The sequence below is a fragment of the Budorcas taxicolor genome, chromosome 7 (assembly GCF_023091745.1).
Source record: "Budorcas taxicolor isolate Tak-1 chromosome 7, Takin1.1, whole genome shotgun sequence".
Taxonomy (NCBI): domain Eukaryota; kingdom Metazoa; phylum Chordata; class Mammalia; order Artiodactyla; family Bovidae; genus Budorcas; species Budorcas taxicolor.
Window position 1 is genome coordinate 21,380,005 of NC_068916.1, and position 17,422 is coordinate 21,397,426.

The window sequence follows — 17,422 nt, forward strand, 5'->3', positions numbered from 1 at the left end:
GCCCCGCCCGTCCTGTCCCCGGAAGTGCTTTCTCAGCTCTCGGCGCGCGTGCGCAGGACGAGGTCGTCGCGGTGGCTGTGGCGCCTGAATAGACCAAGGCAGTGCGTGAGGAGCCCGTGGACTTGACGAAATCGTGGGTGAGGATTAGTAGTAGTGCGAGACAAGGGCGGCGGCCCCGGGGGACTCCTTGGAGGGGAGTGGCTGAAGTGCTGGGTTGAGGGCGGCATCGGCTCTCTACCCGCCCGGCGCTGCGCCGGCCCAGCACCCCCACCCTTCCGCAGGGAGCTCCGGCTGCAAAGGCCTGTTGGGTCGGGTCGGGTCGCAACGGACCCGGGGCGCCTTCCCTGAGTCCTGTGGTTTGCTGGCTTTGTGGTCCGGGGCTTACCTGGTTCCTGTAATAGGTGGGGGTGACGGCGCGCCTGGTTCCAGGCCCGCCGAGGAGTGAGGAAGGTCCAGAGGCGGATCTCTTGGCGCGAGGCCCAAGACCCGTTAGCTAGGCCCGTTTAGCGAGCGAAGCCCAGAGTTTAAATGACTTCTCCCCTTGTCACTCTGGGATCCCGGCCCCCTTCTCCCTTCTGCCCTTTGGCAGCTGAGTACGAGCGACCTGAGCTTGTAAATAGCCTGAGTCGGGTGTAGAAGTGGTCTCAACTTCCTACCGTGACTGCTGAGGTCTCATTTCTGCCTCCCCCTCACCCGCTGCAGCCTCATCCTTCATACCATGGATGTGGTTATCCTGAGCTTTAGTCAGATTGTCAGTCTTATTTTCTAGGGCTGAAAATAGCGTTCGCTGCTCAGGTGGGTACTGTATTGAGCCGTGCTGCTTTTCGGGGGTACTGTTCTCCTCTTAACCCTCCCCCCAGAGCGCTTTCATTTCTTCATTCTTCCTATTTGTCTGATTTTGCTGGTTATTAATTTTTCTCTCAAAGCATCATCATTTCACACGCCTTGTTTTTCAGTCGCGTCTGACTGACCCCATGGGCTGCAGCACATCAGGCTTCCCTGTCTTTCACCATCTCCCAGAGTTTGCTCAAGCTTATGCCCATTGGGGCTTCCCTGGTGGCTCAGAGGGTAAAGTATCTGCCTGTGATACGGAAGACCCAGGTTCGATCCCTGGGTCAGGAAGATCCCCTGGAGAAGGAAATGGCAACCCACTCCAGTATTCTTGCCTGGAGAATCCCACGGACAGAGGAGCCTGGTGGGCTACAGTCGCAAAGAGTCGGACACGACTGAGCAACTACACTTAACTTATGTCCGTTGAGTCAGTGATGCCATCCAACCATCCCATCCTCTGCTGCCCCCTTGTTTCGTGGTTAGTCTTTCCAAGCATCAGGGGCTTTTCGGATGAGTGCGCTCTTGGCAAGCGTATGGGTTGTAGTTTCCCATGGGTTGAAACAATGGATGTCTTTTTTTCTTTTCCTGCCTGCAAACTTCCCTCTCAGCGCTGGCATCCTCCTGTTCCACTGAGGACTGGAGCTCCACTCGGCAGCTGAGTAACTATCCTAGAACCTTCTGTCCAGGGTCCCATGGGCTGGTTTCTGTTTTCAGTCCCACTGTCTCCTCTTTTTCCCATCAGAGCTCTTCAGGTAGGTTTTGAAGAAGTCGACTCATTTGTTCAGTTTGAGTCCTCAGTTTGCTGAAAATGGCTTTATCCATCCTGACAGTCAGAAGTGTGGGTGTAAAGTTCTAGATTGAAAGCCCCTGATGGGAATTGGGAAAAGCCTTGGCCTGCCTTATGTGTTCCTGCTGTTCTGAAGGCTCTCATCTCATCCTGGTTTCTAACCTCTTGTTGGTGAGTTTTTTTCCATCTACTAGAAAACTTCATGGTCTATTTATTGGAGAGTTTTTTATTTTTTTAGGTTGTTGCTTTGATAATACTCTCCAAGTTTTTTGTTTTTCTTTTCTAGTTTTAGTTTTGTATTTGGACTGTAGTTGACTAACAGTGTTGTGCTTCAGGTGTACAGCGAAGTGAATCAGTTATACATATATACAGACCCATTGTTTTTCGTTTTGTTTCCCTGTGTAGGTCGTTAGAGAGCACTGAGCAGAGTTTTCTGTGTTCTGTATACAGTAGGTTCCTATAGGTTATATCTGTATTAAATATAGTAGCGTGGCCATGTTGTGTTCTCAGTCCAAAATTTCTAGGTTCTTGCTTTGCCTCCTGTTATCTTGTTATTTTGCTATTGTTTATTTTTCTGTTCTTCTTTATGATAGCTTTGACTCTTATTTTCAGGTGCTCACATTCAGTGTGGTGTTAGGCTCATCGCATCTTTGCTTAAAGGGTTTATCTAGTGTTAATTGGCCATGCTAATCTGTGGCATCCTGTTCTAGTTTCGAGCTGTGGGAACATCGCCCATCATCCAAGAGGATGTTAACATCTTCTGTTGAGCTTTTCACTGAGTTTCCTTTTTCCCCAGTACATGCATTTCTTCACATCTGTTTAGATATCAGTTCTGCGTGGAGCTTCCTGGTGGCTCAGACGGTAAAGCGTCTGCCTGCAATGCAGGAGACCCGGGTTCGGGAAGATCCCCTGGAGAAGGAAATGGCAATCCACTCCAGCATTCTTGCCTGGAAAATCCAATGGACGGAGGAGCCTGATAAGCTACAGTCCATGGGGTCACAAAGAATCAGACACGACTGAGCGACTTCACTTTTCTGCATGGAGAGCAGTGCTTCTCTGGTGAGCTCAGTGGGCCTGGCAAAGTGCTGAGGTTTAGGGGATGCAGAGCCCCCAACTTTCAGTGTCTGAGAATACTGTCTCTGGTGCTCTCTCCCCAGAAGAAACTCCTGATCTCCCCTGTCCCCTGGGCTGGAGACTCAAGCCGGGTTTCCTGCCTGCTGGACACAGGCCAGGTTGGGGGGCGGGAGTGGGCAGCGTGGAGCCTGCTGCTCAACGGGCAGGCACCAATGGACCTGGCCTTACCCCAGCCTCTCTGAGACTCCCAACAGGTAGGCTGCTGAGTGATTAAGTATCTGTCTGCTTTTGGGTTTCCTGAGTTGGTCAGATTCTCCTTGCGGGCTTTCACCATTGGCATGTTCTTCTGGCTGCTTACAAAGGAACTGGCTGTCCCCAAACTGACTGGAACTCTTGGCTCTGTTAGTGTTTTGCCTTTACCAGTTGACGGCTCTGGGTGGCCTCGTGTGTAGTAAAAGAGTTAGGCCTGGTGATTCTGCAGCCAGCTAGGTCACCCTACTGGTCACCCGACGTGAGGTTTTCATAAACTCATCAAGTTGTAGGGCAAGTCAGTGGCACAGCTGGCTGGTACAGGAAACCACCAGTGGTTTCCATGACATGAGTTTGCACTGCATCTATGTGGTCAGAAACTCAGCACTAGTCTCACTGGGCTTTATTCCCTCTGGAGGCTTCAGGGGAGCACCAGCTCCTGCTGAAAGACATGTGCTTTCCAGCTTCTAGAGGCACCGCATCCCTGGCTCACAGCCAGCAGAGCAGCATCTCCTGTATCTGCCTCTGACTCTCCCCCTCCCTCTTATAAGGACTCTATGATGACACTTGGCCCCCCCAGGGAATCCAGGGTCGTATCCATCTCAGGGACCTAACTTAATCCCACCTGCAAAGTCCCCTTTTCTGCGTGAGGTGACGTGTCCAGGCACCCCAGGGAGCAGGACAGGTACATCTTTGGGGGTTCACACTCTTGGGCCCCATCTCTGTGAGCTTACCCTAACAGAGTCAAGATACTGTGGGTTTAAACCAGGGGCCTGGGGCCAGCTTTGACAGTAAAGAGAGTGTAGGATGAGAGGAAGGTACCCGAGGCTGGATCTGAACTGCACCTGGAGCAGTATGGGGAACAGTAGGAAACAGCAGTTGGATAGCTTGATGGGCGTGGAGGAGAATCCAGGGCCTGGAAGAGTTGCCTCAGCTGCAAACGAGCTGTGACTGTCTCGTGTGTTAGGAAGTGGGGGCCGGGGGCAGGCAGGTAGACAGATGTGTTCCTTGTTCCAGCAAATGTACTGCTGAATCAGAGAAGTAGAGTTTAGGTTGCGGGAAGGAAGTGTAGACGAGCAGAAAAGAGATTCAGAGAAGGGGGTGAATGGTGTGGGCCTGGGCAGTTTGGGAAGGCTGCTTAGAGGAGATGGGACTAATTAGTGAGAACTCAGCCTCTTCTTCTCTGTTGTTGTTTCGGGTCCCTGGGCCTTTGCACTCCTCAGTCAAAGAGACCTTCCTCTCAGGTCCACCCCTACTGTCACCTGGAGATGCCTCGTTTCTCTTGTTTCTCCTTCCTCATCCCTGTGTGCCTGGCCCAGCATGGGCCCTCAGCCATTGGGAGACAGGTGGTGAAGCCAGGGCGGGGTGGTGAGAGTGGGGAGAGGTGAGGCCAGGCCAGGAGGGTGAGATCTCACACATAGTCTCACCAGCTGCCCCTTGGCCTCCGCAGGTTTCTCCCCTGGTCTGACAGAGTGCCCAGGGTCTCACCATGGACTTCCAGCATCGCCCCGGGGGCAAGACCGGGAGCGGGGGCGTGGCCTCCTCCTCTGAGAGCAACCGGGACCGCCGGGAGCGCCTGCGACAGCTGGCCCTAGAAACCATTGACATCAATAAGGTGTGCGCCCACCTGCCCACCCTAAAGCAGCAGCTCAGCACCCTCCAGACCATGGTCTCCCCAGGCCTGGGGTTGGCCTGCCTGCTTCTCTCCTCTGCCCGCGCCCAGCTTGTACTGCAGCACGAGGAGCCCTGTCCCGGCTGGGGAGTTGGAGGATCAGCAGTGCACCTTCGGCTCTGCCTCTTCCTAGATCCCAGGCCACCGCTAATGTGGGGCTGGGGGCTTTCAAGGGAGACCTCTCTGGGGCTTGATGCAGAGGCAGGCGGTCAGCCCCAACCCTAGCCCCGTGCAGTGGACCCTGTGGGATCCCAGGGGCGGTGGTGCTGGCTTGGGGCTCCAGCTTGTCCTCCATCCCTGAGCGTCTCCCCCACTGCCTGACACGTGTTTCTTCTGCAGGACCCCTACTTCATGAAGAACCATCTGGGCTCCTATGAGTGCAAGCTGTGCCTGACGCTACATAACAATGAGGTGCGTCTTTCCCAGGGAGGTACTGGCTTTAGAGCCCCGCTGTGCCATCTCCGCCCTGCACGGCACTGGGACAGCCACCATGGGGTCCCTACCTCCATCTGTCCGTTTCCTGTAACATCAGTGGCTCCGACATCACAGACATGCATCTGTACATGTGGGGATGTCCAGGATGTCCACGTGGGGCGAGAGGTCTGGAAGGCGTGGCTTCTAGTTTGAGTCTTTAAGCAAGTGTCAGTCTGATGCTTGCTTGCATTGGGTTCCTGTCCTTCGCCATAAGCAGGTCCTCTCTGTCCTTTGCTGTGTATGGAGGGCGCACTTTCTGTCCAGATGGTTCGCAGCTCCAGACAGCTGCACTGAGCTGAATAGTCTCATATGGGAGCATCTCCCAGCGGTTTTGAGGCTCCCCCTTCTCTTTGGGGGACCATCCTGGACATAGAGTCCCTGGAGGTCAGAAAAGCCTCCAGTTGGAAACTGCTGATACACGTGTTTTCTTCTTGGGACATTATTGAGGTGGAATCAAAGGGCATGTTTATTCCAGGTGTCCCCACCACTGCCCAGCAATATCCACTGGTCCCACCCACATCCTGGCAGCCACAAGACTGCTGTGTCCCCCCCACCCGAGACTCTCATCTCTGGCTTTTGAGCATCTCGTCCCCCTGTGTGCAGACCCACGAGAGCTCATGTGTTCAGTAGCCACCACGTGCCCGTCAGCGCTGAGCCCTTTGAATGGAGGCGGGCCCGGGTGGGACACCGGGCACCACTCCCTCACTGTGCCCTCAATTGCATGTTCCTCTCATGTTCCAGGGGAGTTACCTCGCGCACACCCAGGGGAAGAAACATCAGACCAACTTGTAAGTACCTGGCACCCCTTCCCATGCCTGCTGTCCCCCTCACCTCACATCTCCAAGGTCGGCCGGGGATGGGCGCTCCTGGCGCCTGGGGCTGTGGCCTTGATGGCCTGTGAGGAGGGGCCTCAACACTGTGTCCGTCCCACCTGCAGGGCCCGGCGAGCAGCCAAGGAGGCCAAGGAGGCCCCTGCCCAGCCAGCACCGGAGAAGGTCAAGGTAGAAGTGAAGAAGTTTGTGAAGATCGGCCGCCCGGGCTACAAAGGTAACTGTCGATGCCCTGGGCGGGCAGTCCCTCACCCACCTCCAGCTTCACCAGTGGCCTCAGCTTCCATTAGAGGCTTCCTGCCCTGAGGGCGGGGCCTTAGTGTCTCCTCTGCTCTTTACACTCCTAGCAGAGGTGGGTGCGAGTGTGGGAGGGGACTGCAGGCCCTGGTGTAGTCCTTTCCTCTGACCTTAGAACTGGGTGCTGGTGCCTTTTCACATTGAGAGAGAGTAAAGGAAAGAGGAGGCTTACCTGGGCCAGCAGCTGCAGAGGATCGGGTTGCCAGGGAGGAGGGGAAGGCAGGCCTCCTTGCAGGTGTTCTTGCTGAAGTGGGCACACCCTGTGTATGACTGGCGTTTCAGACAAGACCTGGCTTGGGAAGGCCCTGGAGTCGTCCAGCTTGGTGAGCCAGGGCGAGGATGGCACTATCCCCAGGGAGGCCACCACAGGCCTTTTGGTCAGTCTGGGTCATCTGGCCTCTTCCTGGGTGTGTCAGGGAGACACTAAATGCCTGAGGGCGCATATGAAGGGCCCCGGAGCTGTGTGGAGAGCAGCCCAAAGCCACAGAGGTAGACAGTGATGGGCACCCGCTCCCAGAAGGTCTGGTGGAGGGGGGTAGGCAGTGGGGAGCCCACCCTCTGCCCCCACCCAAGTGATATCAGGCAGGTGGCACCTGGGGCACAGCCCTCCCACCCTTGGGCCAATGACTGCTAGTTGCCCAACAGGGTGACCTCCCCCCACTTGCCAAGCCAGCTCTCCCATTCATGGGTGACATTAGGCCAGTCCTAGGACCCCGTTACTGGACCTGACATCCTCCTGTGTTGCAGTAACCAAGCAGAGGGATACAGAGATGGGCCAGCAGAGCCTCCTTTTCCAGGTGAGCAAAGGCTGGGGAACCCTTTGATCTGAGGGGAGGGGCTCCTGAGAGGCAGTGCTGTCACTGGCCATGTCCCCGCAGATCGACTACCCCGAGATTGCCGAGGGCATCATGCCGCGACACCGCTTCATGTCTGCCTACGAGCAGAGGATCGAGCCCCCGGACCGGCGCTGGCAGTACCTACTCATGGCCGCTGAGCCCTATGAGACCATCGCCTTCAAGGTAGTTTGCTGGGACCCCGGAGGGTCCTGCAGGGTCTGCTCCATCCAAGCAGCTGGCCCCAGCTCACACCAGGCGCCCCCTCTGGGCCCTTGCCTCCTGAGGGTTGTCAGAAGACGATGCAGAGCGAGGGCAGGGGCTGGGTGTCCACCGTGAATCAGACCCTGGCATGGCCCCAGCAGTGAGGTGGCCCTGTTACCAGGCTGTGCAGGACTCTGACCTGGTCCAATTCTCAGATACATGTTAACGAGACAGGGTAGGTTGCAGCTTCCCTGGGTGGCAGGGCTGCTAAGCAGTGGAGCAAGAATGCCAGCTGTCACCCCCACATCAGACCCTGTTCCCTCACAGAAGGGCCTCCTGAGCCAGGCCATTTCATGGTCCTGAGGGCCTGTCTGCCCCTCTACCCTGCACAGGTGCCAAGCAGGGAAATAGACAAGGCTGAAGGCAAGTTCTGGACTCACTGGAACCGGGAAACCAAGCAAGTGAGTCAGTCCATGTCCATGCAGTTCCCCATCCTTCTCCCACCCCAAGGCCTCTGGAACCCTACTCAGTTCTTCCTGTCTGTCCAGTTTTTCCTCCAGTTCCACTTCAAGATGGAGAAGCCACCAGCCCCACCGAGCCTTCCTGCTGGGCCTCCTGGGGTGAAACGGCCCCCACCCCCACTGATGAACGGCCTGCCCCCTCGCCCGCCACTACCAGAGTCGCTGCCTCCGCCCCCACCAGGAGGCCTGCCCCTGCCACCGATGCCGCCCAGTGGGCCTGCACCCTCAGGGCCCCCAGGCCCTCCTCAGCTGCCCCCACCGGCTCCTGGGGTCCACCCACCAGCACCAGTGGTCCACCCACCAGCCTCTGGGGTGCATCCCCCTGCTCCTGGGGTCCATCCCCCAGCTCCTGGGGTCCACCCCCCGGCACCAGTGGTTCACCCACCAGCATCTGGGGTCCACCCCCCTGCTCCAGGGGTCCACCCTCCAGCCCCAGGAGTCCACCCTCCTGCTCCGGGAGTCCACCCTCCAGCCCCAGGGGTCCATCCTCCCCCATCTGCTGGTGTTCACCCCCAGGCACCAGTGGTGCACCCACCAGCTCCTGCAGTTCACCCCCAGGCTCCAGGGGTGCACCCAACTCCTGCCGTTCACCCCCAGGCTCCAGGGGTCCACCCACCAGCTCCTGGGGTCCACCCACCAGCCCCTGGGATCCACCCCCAGCCTCCTGGGGTCCATCCCCCTCCTCCTGGGGTCCATCCTCCGGCTCCTGGGGTCCATCCTCAGCCACCTGGGGTGCACCCCTCAAATCCTGGGGTGCACCCCCCAACGCCCATGCCCCCGATGCTGAGGCCTCCACTGCCCTCCGAAGGCCCTGGGAACATTCCTCCCCCTCCCCCCACCAACTGAAAAGCCACCCCCATCCTAGCAAGTCTGGTTTGGTTTTCCTGGGTTTCGCCCTCAGAGTAGAGTTCTTTTGTACTGGGCTGGGTGTCCCCAGAGCTCATTAAAGAGTCTGCTGACCCTGAACTGGACTGCTGTGTTAACCTGTGGGCGGTCAGCTTGCTGTGGGTGAACACACGTGGCTGCTTTCCACCACCATAGGGGGTGTCAGGGTCCCACCTGGACCACAGGGGGTGGCCCCTGGTGTCTCTGCAAGGACAGACCCTGTGGGCCAGCAGAATGTGGGGTGGTTCTCTGGGAAGACAGCAGAGCGAAGAAGGCTGCTCACTGTCCTTGGGGGTCTCTGTGGGCCTCAGAGGTAGGGTGAGCAAGCACGTGGGGTCACTGGGGGCCAGACCTGCCTACCCGATGTGAAGCGTCATCCCCCTTGGGGCTGGCACCTGAATCCTCCTGGGGCAGGGGCTCCACACCTTGCCCTCCAACACCCCCAGGTTGTTGATAGTCTGTCTGGGGCATGCACTCCTGCTCACATTCCTGCTCTGGGGAGGGGAAAGATTTGTCAAGGACAGTCTGACAAATGGGTCACAGGCCACACACACTGTATCACTGCTCAGGAGATAGGCAGGTTGGAACAGAGGGGGCTTTGAGAAGGCCACAGGCCTCCCAGGCTCGCAGCAGGCACCAGCCTTCAAGGTCATGTCCCAGGAGGAGATAGGGACTGCCCTGTACCACAAACAGCCCTGCTCCCCTTATAAAGTAGGGCAGCGCAGCCCCTGGAAGCTCCCAGGATGCCCGGTCCATCTCTCTCTCTGGCCCTGGTGCTGTCGGCCATGGGGGCTCTGCTGAGGCCAGGGACCCCCAGGGAAGAGGTCTCCAGTACCTCAGCCTCGCCCAGGGAGCAGGCCACAGGCAGCGGGGCACTCATCTTTCAGCAAGACTGGGACTGGCCACTCCCCAGTCTCTGGCTGCCAGGCAGCCCTCAAGACCCCCTGTGCCTGGTGACCCTGCATGGGAGTGGCAACGGGAGCAGGGCCCCCCTGCGGGTGGTGGGGTCCCTGAGCAGCTATGAGCAGGCCTTCCTGGAGGCTGTGCGGCGCACCCACTGGGGCCTGAGTGACTTGACCACCTTCGCTGTGTGCCCCGCTGGCGACGGGCAGCCTGTGCTGCCCCACCTGCAGCGGCTGCAGGCATGGCTGGGGGAGCCCGGGGGTCGGTGGCTGGTGGTCCTGCACCTGGAGGAAGGTATGTGTTGTGTTGGGGCTGGGGTAGGAGGCCAGGCTCTAATGCCCTCCTCCCAAGACCAGGGGACTGCAGAGCCCCTAGCCCAGACCCCTCCCCAGTCTCAGGAATTGGAGGCTAATGGCCAGAGAGGTGGGTCACTGTATCTTTGCTTGTTTGCGGCCAGAAGTTCTCCAGCTCCCAGCCACCCCTCTCCCCATGCAGTGCCTGGCAGAGGGGGGTGTGGGGGCTAACACCTTGTTCACCTACCTGGGAGCTACACGGTGGGGGATGGAGGAGGGAGGCAGGTCAGTGCAGCCTGATGGTCCAGCAGAGGAGTGCCTCTCCCTCCACACCGGGTAGCAAGAGGTTCCTGTTCCAAGGGATCGCTGTCCTCAGACCCACTACCAGGAATCCCCCAGGAGCTCTCCAGGCCTAGAGCCCCCAAGGGCTCAGGAAACAGGTGGCAGCCCCACTGCCCACCCTATCCATCACTTCTAGGCCACTCCTGTCCCAGGGAAGCCAGGAGCCAGCGTCAAATCTCTCTCACCAGGTTCCCCCAGGCTTTGGTTGGCGTGGGGTCTCCTATGAAGGGGACAGGCTTAGGGGAGGTGCTCGGGCTTCGGTGGCTCAGGTGCCTCCCTTCTTCCTTTGTCCTGGCCACAGTGACGTGGGAGCCGACACCCTTGCTGAGGTTCCAGGAGCCTCCACCTGGAGGAGCCAGCCCCCCAGAGCTGGTGCTGCTGGTGTTGTACCCAGGGCCTGGCCTGGAGGTCACTGTCACCGGGGCTGGGCTACCTGGCACCCAGGTACCAGGGAGTGGAATGTGGCTCTCTCAGGCCCCCCAGGCCCCCCCACAGAGCAAGGGAGGGATTATGGGTTTGTGTTTGTGTTGTTTTTAACTTGGCCTCACAGAAAGGCCACAAGTGTCCAGGCTAGACCTTGAGAGGACGTTAAGGGCAGCAGGCAGAGCAGGGTTGGCATCCATGCCCGTCCCCCAACCTGGCTGAACTCCCGTGTCTGCCCGCAGAGCCTCTGCCTGACCGCGGACTCGGACTTCCTGGCCTTGGTCGTGGACCCTCCGGAGCGGGCCTGGCGCCGGCCTGGGCTAGCCCTGACCCTGCAGCGCCGTGGAAATGGTAGGCCTTGCCTGGACAGGGACCCGACCGGGTGGCTGCCCTCGACCCGCAGACCCCAGCCCATCCCCTGCCGCTGAACCACACGGCACATGCGCCTCCCCTCTCAGGTGAGCCCCTGAGTACCGCCCAGCTGCAGGCGCTGCTGTTCGGTGCGGACTCCCGCTGCTTCACACGAAAGACCCCGGCCCTGTTGCTCTTGCTGCCGGCGCGGTCCTCGGCACCGATGCCCGCGCACGGTCGGCTGGACTTGGTGCCCTTCCCACAGCCCAGGTGCGCGCAGGCTCGGACCTGGGGATGCGGGGAGTGTGGGCGCCGCAGCCTTGCGCCCTCCCGACCCCCGACTCTGCTGTCCAGGCCTTCCCCAGAGCCAGAGGAGGCACCGCCCAGCGCCGATCCCTTCCTGGAGACTCTCACGCGCCTCGTGCGCGCGCTGCGGGGACCCCCGGCCCGAAGCTCGCCACCGCGACTGGCCTTGGACCCGGGCGCACTGGCTGGTTTCCCGCAGGGCCAGGTCAACCTGTCGGACCCCACGGCCCTGGAGCGCCTGCTGGACGGCGAGGAGCCGCTGCTGCTGCTGCTGCCGCCAACGGCAGCCACCACCGGGGTCCCCGCAACGCCGCAAGGTCCCAAGTCCCCTCTGTGGGCCGCGGGACTAGTGCGCCGGGTGGCTGCCGAGCTTCAGGCGGCAGCTGCCGAGCTCCGCGCCCTCCCGGGGCTGCCTCCCGCCGCCCCTCCGCTGCTGGCGCGCCTGCTGGCACTGTGCCCGGGAAACCCAGATGGCCCCGGCGGCCCGCTGCGCGCGCTGCTGCTACTCAAAGCGCTGCAGGGCCTGCGCGCTGAGTGGCGCGGGCGGGAGCGGAGCGGCTCTGCACGGGCGCAGCGCAGCACTGGAGCCGCGGCTGCAGACGGGCCGTGCGCTCTGCGTGAGCTGAGCGTAGACCTGCGAGCCGAGCGCTCGGTGCTCATCCCCGAGACATACCAGGCCAACAACTGCCAGGGCGCCTGCGGCTGGCCTCAGTCCGACCGCAACCCACGCTACGGCAACCACGTGGTGCTGCTGCTGAAGATGCAGGCCCGCGGCGCCGCCCTGGCGCGCCCGCCCTGCTGTGTGCCCACAGCCTACACTGGCAAGCTCCTCATCAGCCTGTCCGAGGAACGCATCAGTGCGCACCACGTCCCGAACATGGTGGCCACCGAGTGCGGCTGTCGGTGACCTCCCGCCGTGCTCCTTGTGCTGCCCAGGCCCGTATTTATTCGGACCCCGTCATCGCCCCAATAAAGACGGGAAGGCACGCGGTTGGGGTGTTTGTGCATGTTTGGGGACAGGCGGAGGCCTTCCCGCAGTCCTCGCCGTCTTCACCCGTTGTCCCCTTGCGCCTCCGTCCTCCCTCCACCCCCCACCCAAAGCTCCTTATCCGCGCCACGCAGGCCTCGGGCAGGTTCTGGGGTCCTGGTGCGAAGGAACAGACGATGAGGGGGCCGCAGCACTTGCTTTATTTAGCTGGAACCGCGGGGCCCTAGAGCAGATATTCAGAAACTCACGCACACAGGCCCCGTCTCACTCAGTCCCGGCCTTTGCCAGCACGGCGCTTCTGGCGGCCCGAAGGCCGGTCCTCCTCATCGGGGCGCCGCGGGGAGACCCAGGCCTGCCTCTTCCTATCCTCGGGGGCTCCAGAGTCTCGCCCCCAAGGTCGATGGCCCCCTTCGCGGGCCTCCCAGCGTCGCGGTAGGGCCCCCTGGGGCTCCCTGGCACCACGTGGCTTCTCCTCTTTCAGTGGTTTCTCCTTTCTCAGCCTCTCCTCCTTCTGTGGCTTCTCCTTCCTGGGCCTCTCCTTCCGAGGCTTCTCCTTCTTCAGCCTCTCCTTGGGCCCTCGGCCGGCAAGGGGCGCATGCTCCTCATCAGCGGCTTCTTCAGATTCCCATTCGTCCTTCTCTGCAGCCTCTTTGCTCCTAGGAACCTGGACCCTTTCCTCTAACTTCAAGGGGCGCTCAGGCTGCCTCACTGGGGGGGCCCAGGCCTCAGGCTTTGGCTGTTATGCAGACAAGCGCAGGGTGGTGGGATCAGCCACAATTCCATGGCTCAAGCCTCTTCCCCCAGTGAGGAGCCCACTGAGGAAGAGCTTACCAGGGGTGACGTTGGCCCTTTGGATGATGAGCTTGACGAGGCCCACGACTCTGGGACAGGTGCGGGGGCTTCTGCATCCCCAGCCACAGCCTCTGGGAGGGGACAGGAGGGGATGCGAGTCAGCCTGGGGCAGGAGTCAGGAGTGGAACCACAGCACACCATCCATCCCCTAGAGGCCCCTCTCCTGGGGACAGGCAAGGGGACCCAGCTGTCTCCACCCAGGTACACTGAGGCTAGGCTGGGTCCCTTCCAGCCCTGGGAAGGGGCTCCGGGTCTCCACCGCTGCTTCTCTTCAAACCTCCCTCATTCAGGGTGTGCCAGGATGCTCCAGTTTCTCTGAGGGCATGGGAGCACTGAGGCACACAGGAAAAGCCACACACTGTGAAATGGGGGTGCACATGGCCCTTCCTGGGCATGCAAGGCCCAGGGTATGGGGTGGTGAGGCAGGTGCATCAAGGTCCCTACTGGGGTGGGGGAGGAGGCAGTTCCCTGTAAGATCTGTTGGTGAGAGGGATGGAGGGATCTCAGAGCCGGTACTGGATAGAGGGATTATTACGGGACCACAGGGGTGCACAAGGTCCGCTGCCCAGCAAGAAGTGCAGGGGGCCGCCAGGAACCCCTTACAAGATCCAGGCGGCCTGCACACCGCCTAGTGTCAGGGCACACAGACCCTCCCCGTGGGGTGTCCATGCTTCCGGGAAGGAGTAGCCAAGTGTGAGGCTCACCGCGGCACAGCTGGAAGGCGGAGCCCAACAGCGCCACGAGCGAGGCGAGCACCAGGCACTTGTTGAGCGTCAAGTCTCCCCAGGGCAGCTCGTCGCTCAGGGCCGGCGGCGGCGGCTGCGGTGGGGGTGCGGTCTGTGCCTTCTTCCGTGCGGGGCTCCGGGGGGCTGCAAGAGCAAGTGCTGGCTGGGTTCTCGGGCAGCCAGGGGCAGACCTGCGGCTAAAGTCAGCTCTGCTCTGCCCGGCTGTGTGGCCCTGGGCTGAGAAACTAAGCCCTGCCGGCTTGGCAGCTTCACTGGGATGCAGAGAATTTTCCAGAAGATAATTAGCTGAAGCTTAGTGGCAACTAAGCTGGTGTTATCATGAATTAGCGGAGACTCACAGCCCTTTCAGTTACAGCCGTGGAAACCGCTCAGCCGGGAGCCCCATGCCGGCTATCCTCCCAGATCCAAGGACCCACCCTCCCCTCCCATGCTGGTCCATACCCATCCCCCCACCTCACCCCTGCCTCCTGCAAACCCACTTGCTCCTGCTTTCAGTCTCTCCTTCCCAGTTCCTGAGGTCACTTTGGACACAGGCTCCTTTTCCATCTTCTTGGGCTTGGTGTCCACACTGCCTGTGGGGCTGCCCTCAGTCACCCGCTCCTGAGAATCCTGTAGGGACACGTGTCATCCTGGATGTTCCCTCTAAGGGAGACCAAACCTTCCCAGGGGCTGCAAAAACCCACCCTCTTAAGCCAGCACCTCCCTACTCCAGGAGCACCTTGGGCTGAAACCCAGAGGGAGGACCCCCCCGACCCCACTACTCACATGGGACTGGCTGCTGGAGTCAGCCAACCTGGATGTCGCTGTTGGTGGAAAAAGAGGGGAGAATCAAAGTCATGGGGACCCCCAGATCCCACTTTCTGTTGGGTTCTGCTGAGTGAGGGGCTGGGGACAGGAGATATCCCAGTTTACAGGTTAGAAAGTAGACAGACTCAGACAGCCTTGCACAAAAGCACACAGCAGGTCACTGGCAAGCCAGGATCTAAACCCTGACCTGTGTGGCCCAGCCCCGTGTTTTCTGGGATCTTTACAACCCCCACCACCCCCCAGGACACTAATGGGCACAGAAGTTGGAAACAAGGAGCATGGTTTAAACCAGTCCAGTGTGGAAGTCCAAGTCCTGGTTTCTGAAGGTGGGCCACCTGACTCAGAAGGAGGATGGGGGCGTGGGCTTCCTCCCCTGGCACCTTCTCCGGTACCTTGCACACTGTCCTCCTGAGGCCGGCCGGGACAAGGGTCAGCCAGTGCAGAGAGGTCCTCATCCACTTGGCAGCTGCCCAGGCCTCCATCCAGCTCCTCCAAGGCCCTGGTTGCCATGGAGACAGCTGAGCAGCAGCAGGCCCAGAGTCAGGCTAAGGGGAGTGGGGAAGAGGTAGCCTGAGCCCCTGCTATGGGCCTGGGCTTAGCTCTTGGAGAAGGGAGCTCCTTGCCTCCCCACACCACCACCCTGACTTGTCCCTCTGCCTGGAGCCACCTTTCCTGGTAACTTCACACTTGCGAAGGGCACGGTCCGACAGCCCTCCAGCAGGCACTCTCCTTGACATCCCCCCAGGTCTGTCTTGGGACCCCGCTGGATAGGCCAACTTCTACAGGCTCCAGTATCCCTGTGCACACAGCAGAGACCGCTGGGGCCCAGAGCAGGCTGGGTCCTGCCCATGGTCACACAGAGGTGAGTACAGAGCCTAAACCGGAACCCTTGGCCCCAGGGTCAGCTCATGTTCTCTGAGACCAGGGACTATTTTTATCCGGTGCCCAAGGCCAGCAGGGCAGGCCAGTTAGGGGCCCAGCCCCTCCTAGGCCCTTGCTCCCCTGGGGTCTCCCTCTGGGTCCTCCTTACCTCTCATTCCTGGCACCTAGCCTCCTTCCGGACCCTGTGGGTGTTGGAGCTCAAGCCCCAGCAGCCAGGACCAGCCTGACTCTGGCCATGACAGGCAGGGGCAGGGAGTGCCAGGCCTCCCACCCCCGACCCAGGGGTCCCTGCTTCCTTTATGCCATCCCCATAGGGCAGATGAAGAAACAGGCTGAAGGTGGAGCTGTGGACCAGAGGTGGTGCAGAATTGGAGCCAAACCCCAACTGTTGGCTCCCACGCCCCTGTTTTTTGGAATCCTCAGTGTCCCTGGCACCAGTGTTAGTGTGACCCATCCCTGGGCAGAAAGGGGACCCTTCCCTGGGGCCAGAGCAGTCGGTGGGGGAGGAGACCTATGGGTGGGGAGGGCCCCTAGGGGTGCGTGGGGGCAGCCACAGAAGTCGGGGACACCCCCGTGGACCTCAGGGGTGCCCTCCCAGGTCCTGGGGACCCCCCACCTCTTCCCAGCCCTCCTTGTGCCCCTCTTACCCACAGTCGCCACGCTGGGCCTGGTGGACAGCATGGAGCGCGGGGAGGGTGGCCCCAGACAGACAGCAGCAGGTGGCTGGAGGCTGTGTTGTGGGCCAATCAGCTCCTCGGCCTGCTATGGGAGGGGGGGAGGGCCGCCCTGAGGTCCCTGGGGGGAGCACACCCCTGCCTCGGAGCAGGGCCAGGCATTGGTGGACGGGTGGCCCCACCCCCACTAACATAGAACCATTGCCAGGCCTGCCACGGTGACCCTGGGAGCATTGCTTTCTGTCTCTCAGCCTTGGAAAAGAGGGTTGTGGGGGGTGAGAGTACCCACAAAGCATGGTTACCTCGCCTTTATAGGCAACTCTTAAGTGCCGGGCTCTGCAGCAGCTAAAGGATCACAGCCCTGTGCAGTTGGGAGCCATCAGGGAGGGCTTCCTGGAGGAGGATGGCACCGTCAAAGGGAATCCAGGCTCTACCCACTGGCTCGGCCCAGGCTCAGCTCAGAGGCCTCAGTTTCTTCATCTGGAAAGTGGGGTCATTTCCTCCTGGCAGGCAATGAGGTGAGAATGAGTTTATCTGGATTAAACAACCACTTGAATGTGAGCTGCTTTTTTTCCCCCCTTAATTGAAGTCTAGTTGGTTTACCATTGTATTAATAGTATTAATTACTGTTGTATTAATTTCTGCTGCACAGCTGTACAGCAAATTAACTCAGTTAGACATAAACTCTTTTTCACATTATTTTTCATTATGGTTTATCACAGGATATTAAATATAGTTCCCTGTGCTGTACCTTGGAAACTTGCTGTTTATCCTATATATAATTGTTTGCATCTGGTTATCCCAAACTCTCAGTCCTTCCCTCCCCCACTCCCCCTCCCCCTTGGCAACCACAAGTCTTTTCTGTCTGTGAGTCTTTTTCATAGGTATGTTCATTTGTGTCATATTTTAAATTCCACATATAAGTAATATCATATGGTATCTGTTTTTCTCTTTCTCATTTACTTTGAGTGAGTGATAGTTGCTCAGTCATGCCTGACTCTTTGCAACCCCATGGAGACTTACTTTGCTTAGTGTGATAATCTCCAGGTCCATCCATGTTGCTGCAAATGACATTATTTCATTCTTTATTTTGACTAATATTCCATTGTAAATATACCATATTGTATATGAATATACAATATGTATATGTATATATTGAATGCTGTATATACCATATCTTTATCCATTCCTCTGTTAA

The 17,422-nt window shown here is 59.4% G+C and overlaps 3 protein-coding genes across 5 annotated transcripts; 2 read left to right on the top strand and 1 right to left on the bottom strand.

The window, feature by feature from the left end:
• Positions 1-27: 27 nt before the first annotated feature.
• SF3A2 (splicing factor 3a subunit 2) lies at positions 28-8,738 on the top strand. 2 transcript variants are annotated; one of them, XM_052643176.1, is made up of 9 exons: positions 28-137; positions 4,392-4,556; positions 4,953-5,024; positions 5,829-5,875; positions 6,025-6,134; positions 6,962-7,011; positions 7,093-7,233; positions 7,644-7,712; positions 7,800-8,738. In XM_052643176.1, the coding sequence occupies exons 2-9, from the start codon at positions 4,431-4,433 to the stop codon at positions 8,616-8,618; spliced, it is 1,434 nt and encodes a 477-aa protein (XP_052499136.1). In that variant the 5' UTR covers positions 28-137; positions 4,392-4,430; the 3' UTR covers positions 8,619-8,738. The 2 variants fall into 2 exon arrangements, with proteins under 2 accessions (XP_052499136.1, XP_052499137.1); XM_052643177.1 differs by having other exon boundaries at positions 76-101.
• Positions 8,739-9,400: 662 nt separating this feature from the next.
• On the top strand, positions 9,401-12,182 carry AMH (anti-Mullerian hormone). The gene is made up of 5 exons (XM_052644261.1): positions 9,401-9,854; positions 10,497-10,639; positions 10,861-10,969; positions 11,077-11,239; positions 11,324-12,182. Exons 1-5 carry the CDS (start codon positions 9,401-9,403, stop codon positions 12,180-12,182), a joined length of 1,728 nt encoding a protein of 575 aa, XP_052500221.1.
• A 264-nt stretch (positions 12,183-12,446) lies between these two features.
• JSRP1 (junctional sarcoplasmic reticulum protein 1) lies at positions 12,447-16,317 on the bottom strand. 2 transcript variants are annotated; one of them, XM_052642997.1, is made up of 8 exons: positions 16,198-16,286; positions 15,336-15,465; positions 15,061-15,213; positions 14,627-14,664; positions 14,341-14,470; positions 13,820-13,984; positions 13,095-13,186; positions 12,447-12,999 (listed from the first exon to the last, which is right to left on the bottom strand). In XM_052642997.1, exons 3-8 carry the CDS (start codon positions 15,176-15,178, stop codon positions 12,532-12,534), a joined length of 1,011 nt encoding a protein of 336 aa, XP_052498957.1. In that variant the 5' UTR covers positions 15,179-15,213; positions 15,336-15,465; positions 16,198-16,286; the 3' UTR covers positions 12,447-12,531. The 2 variants fall into 2 exon arrangements, with proteins under 2 accessions (XP_052498957.1, XP_052498958.1); XM_052642998.1 differs by lacking the exon at positions 15,336-15,465 and having other exon boundaries at positions 16,198-16,317.
• Positions 16,318-17,422: the final 1,105 nt, after the last annotated feature.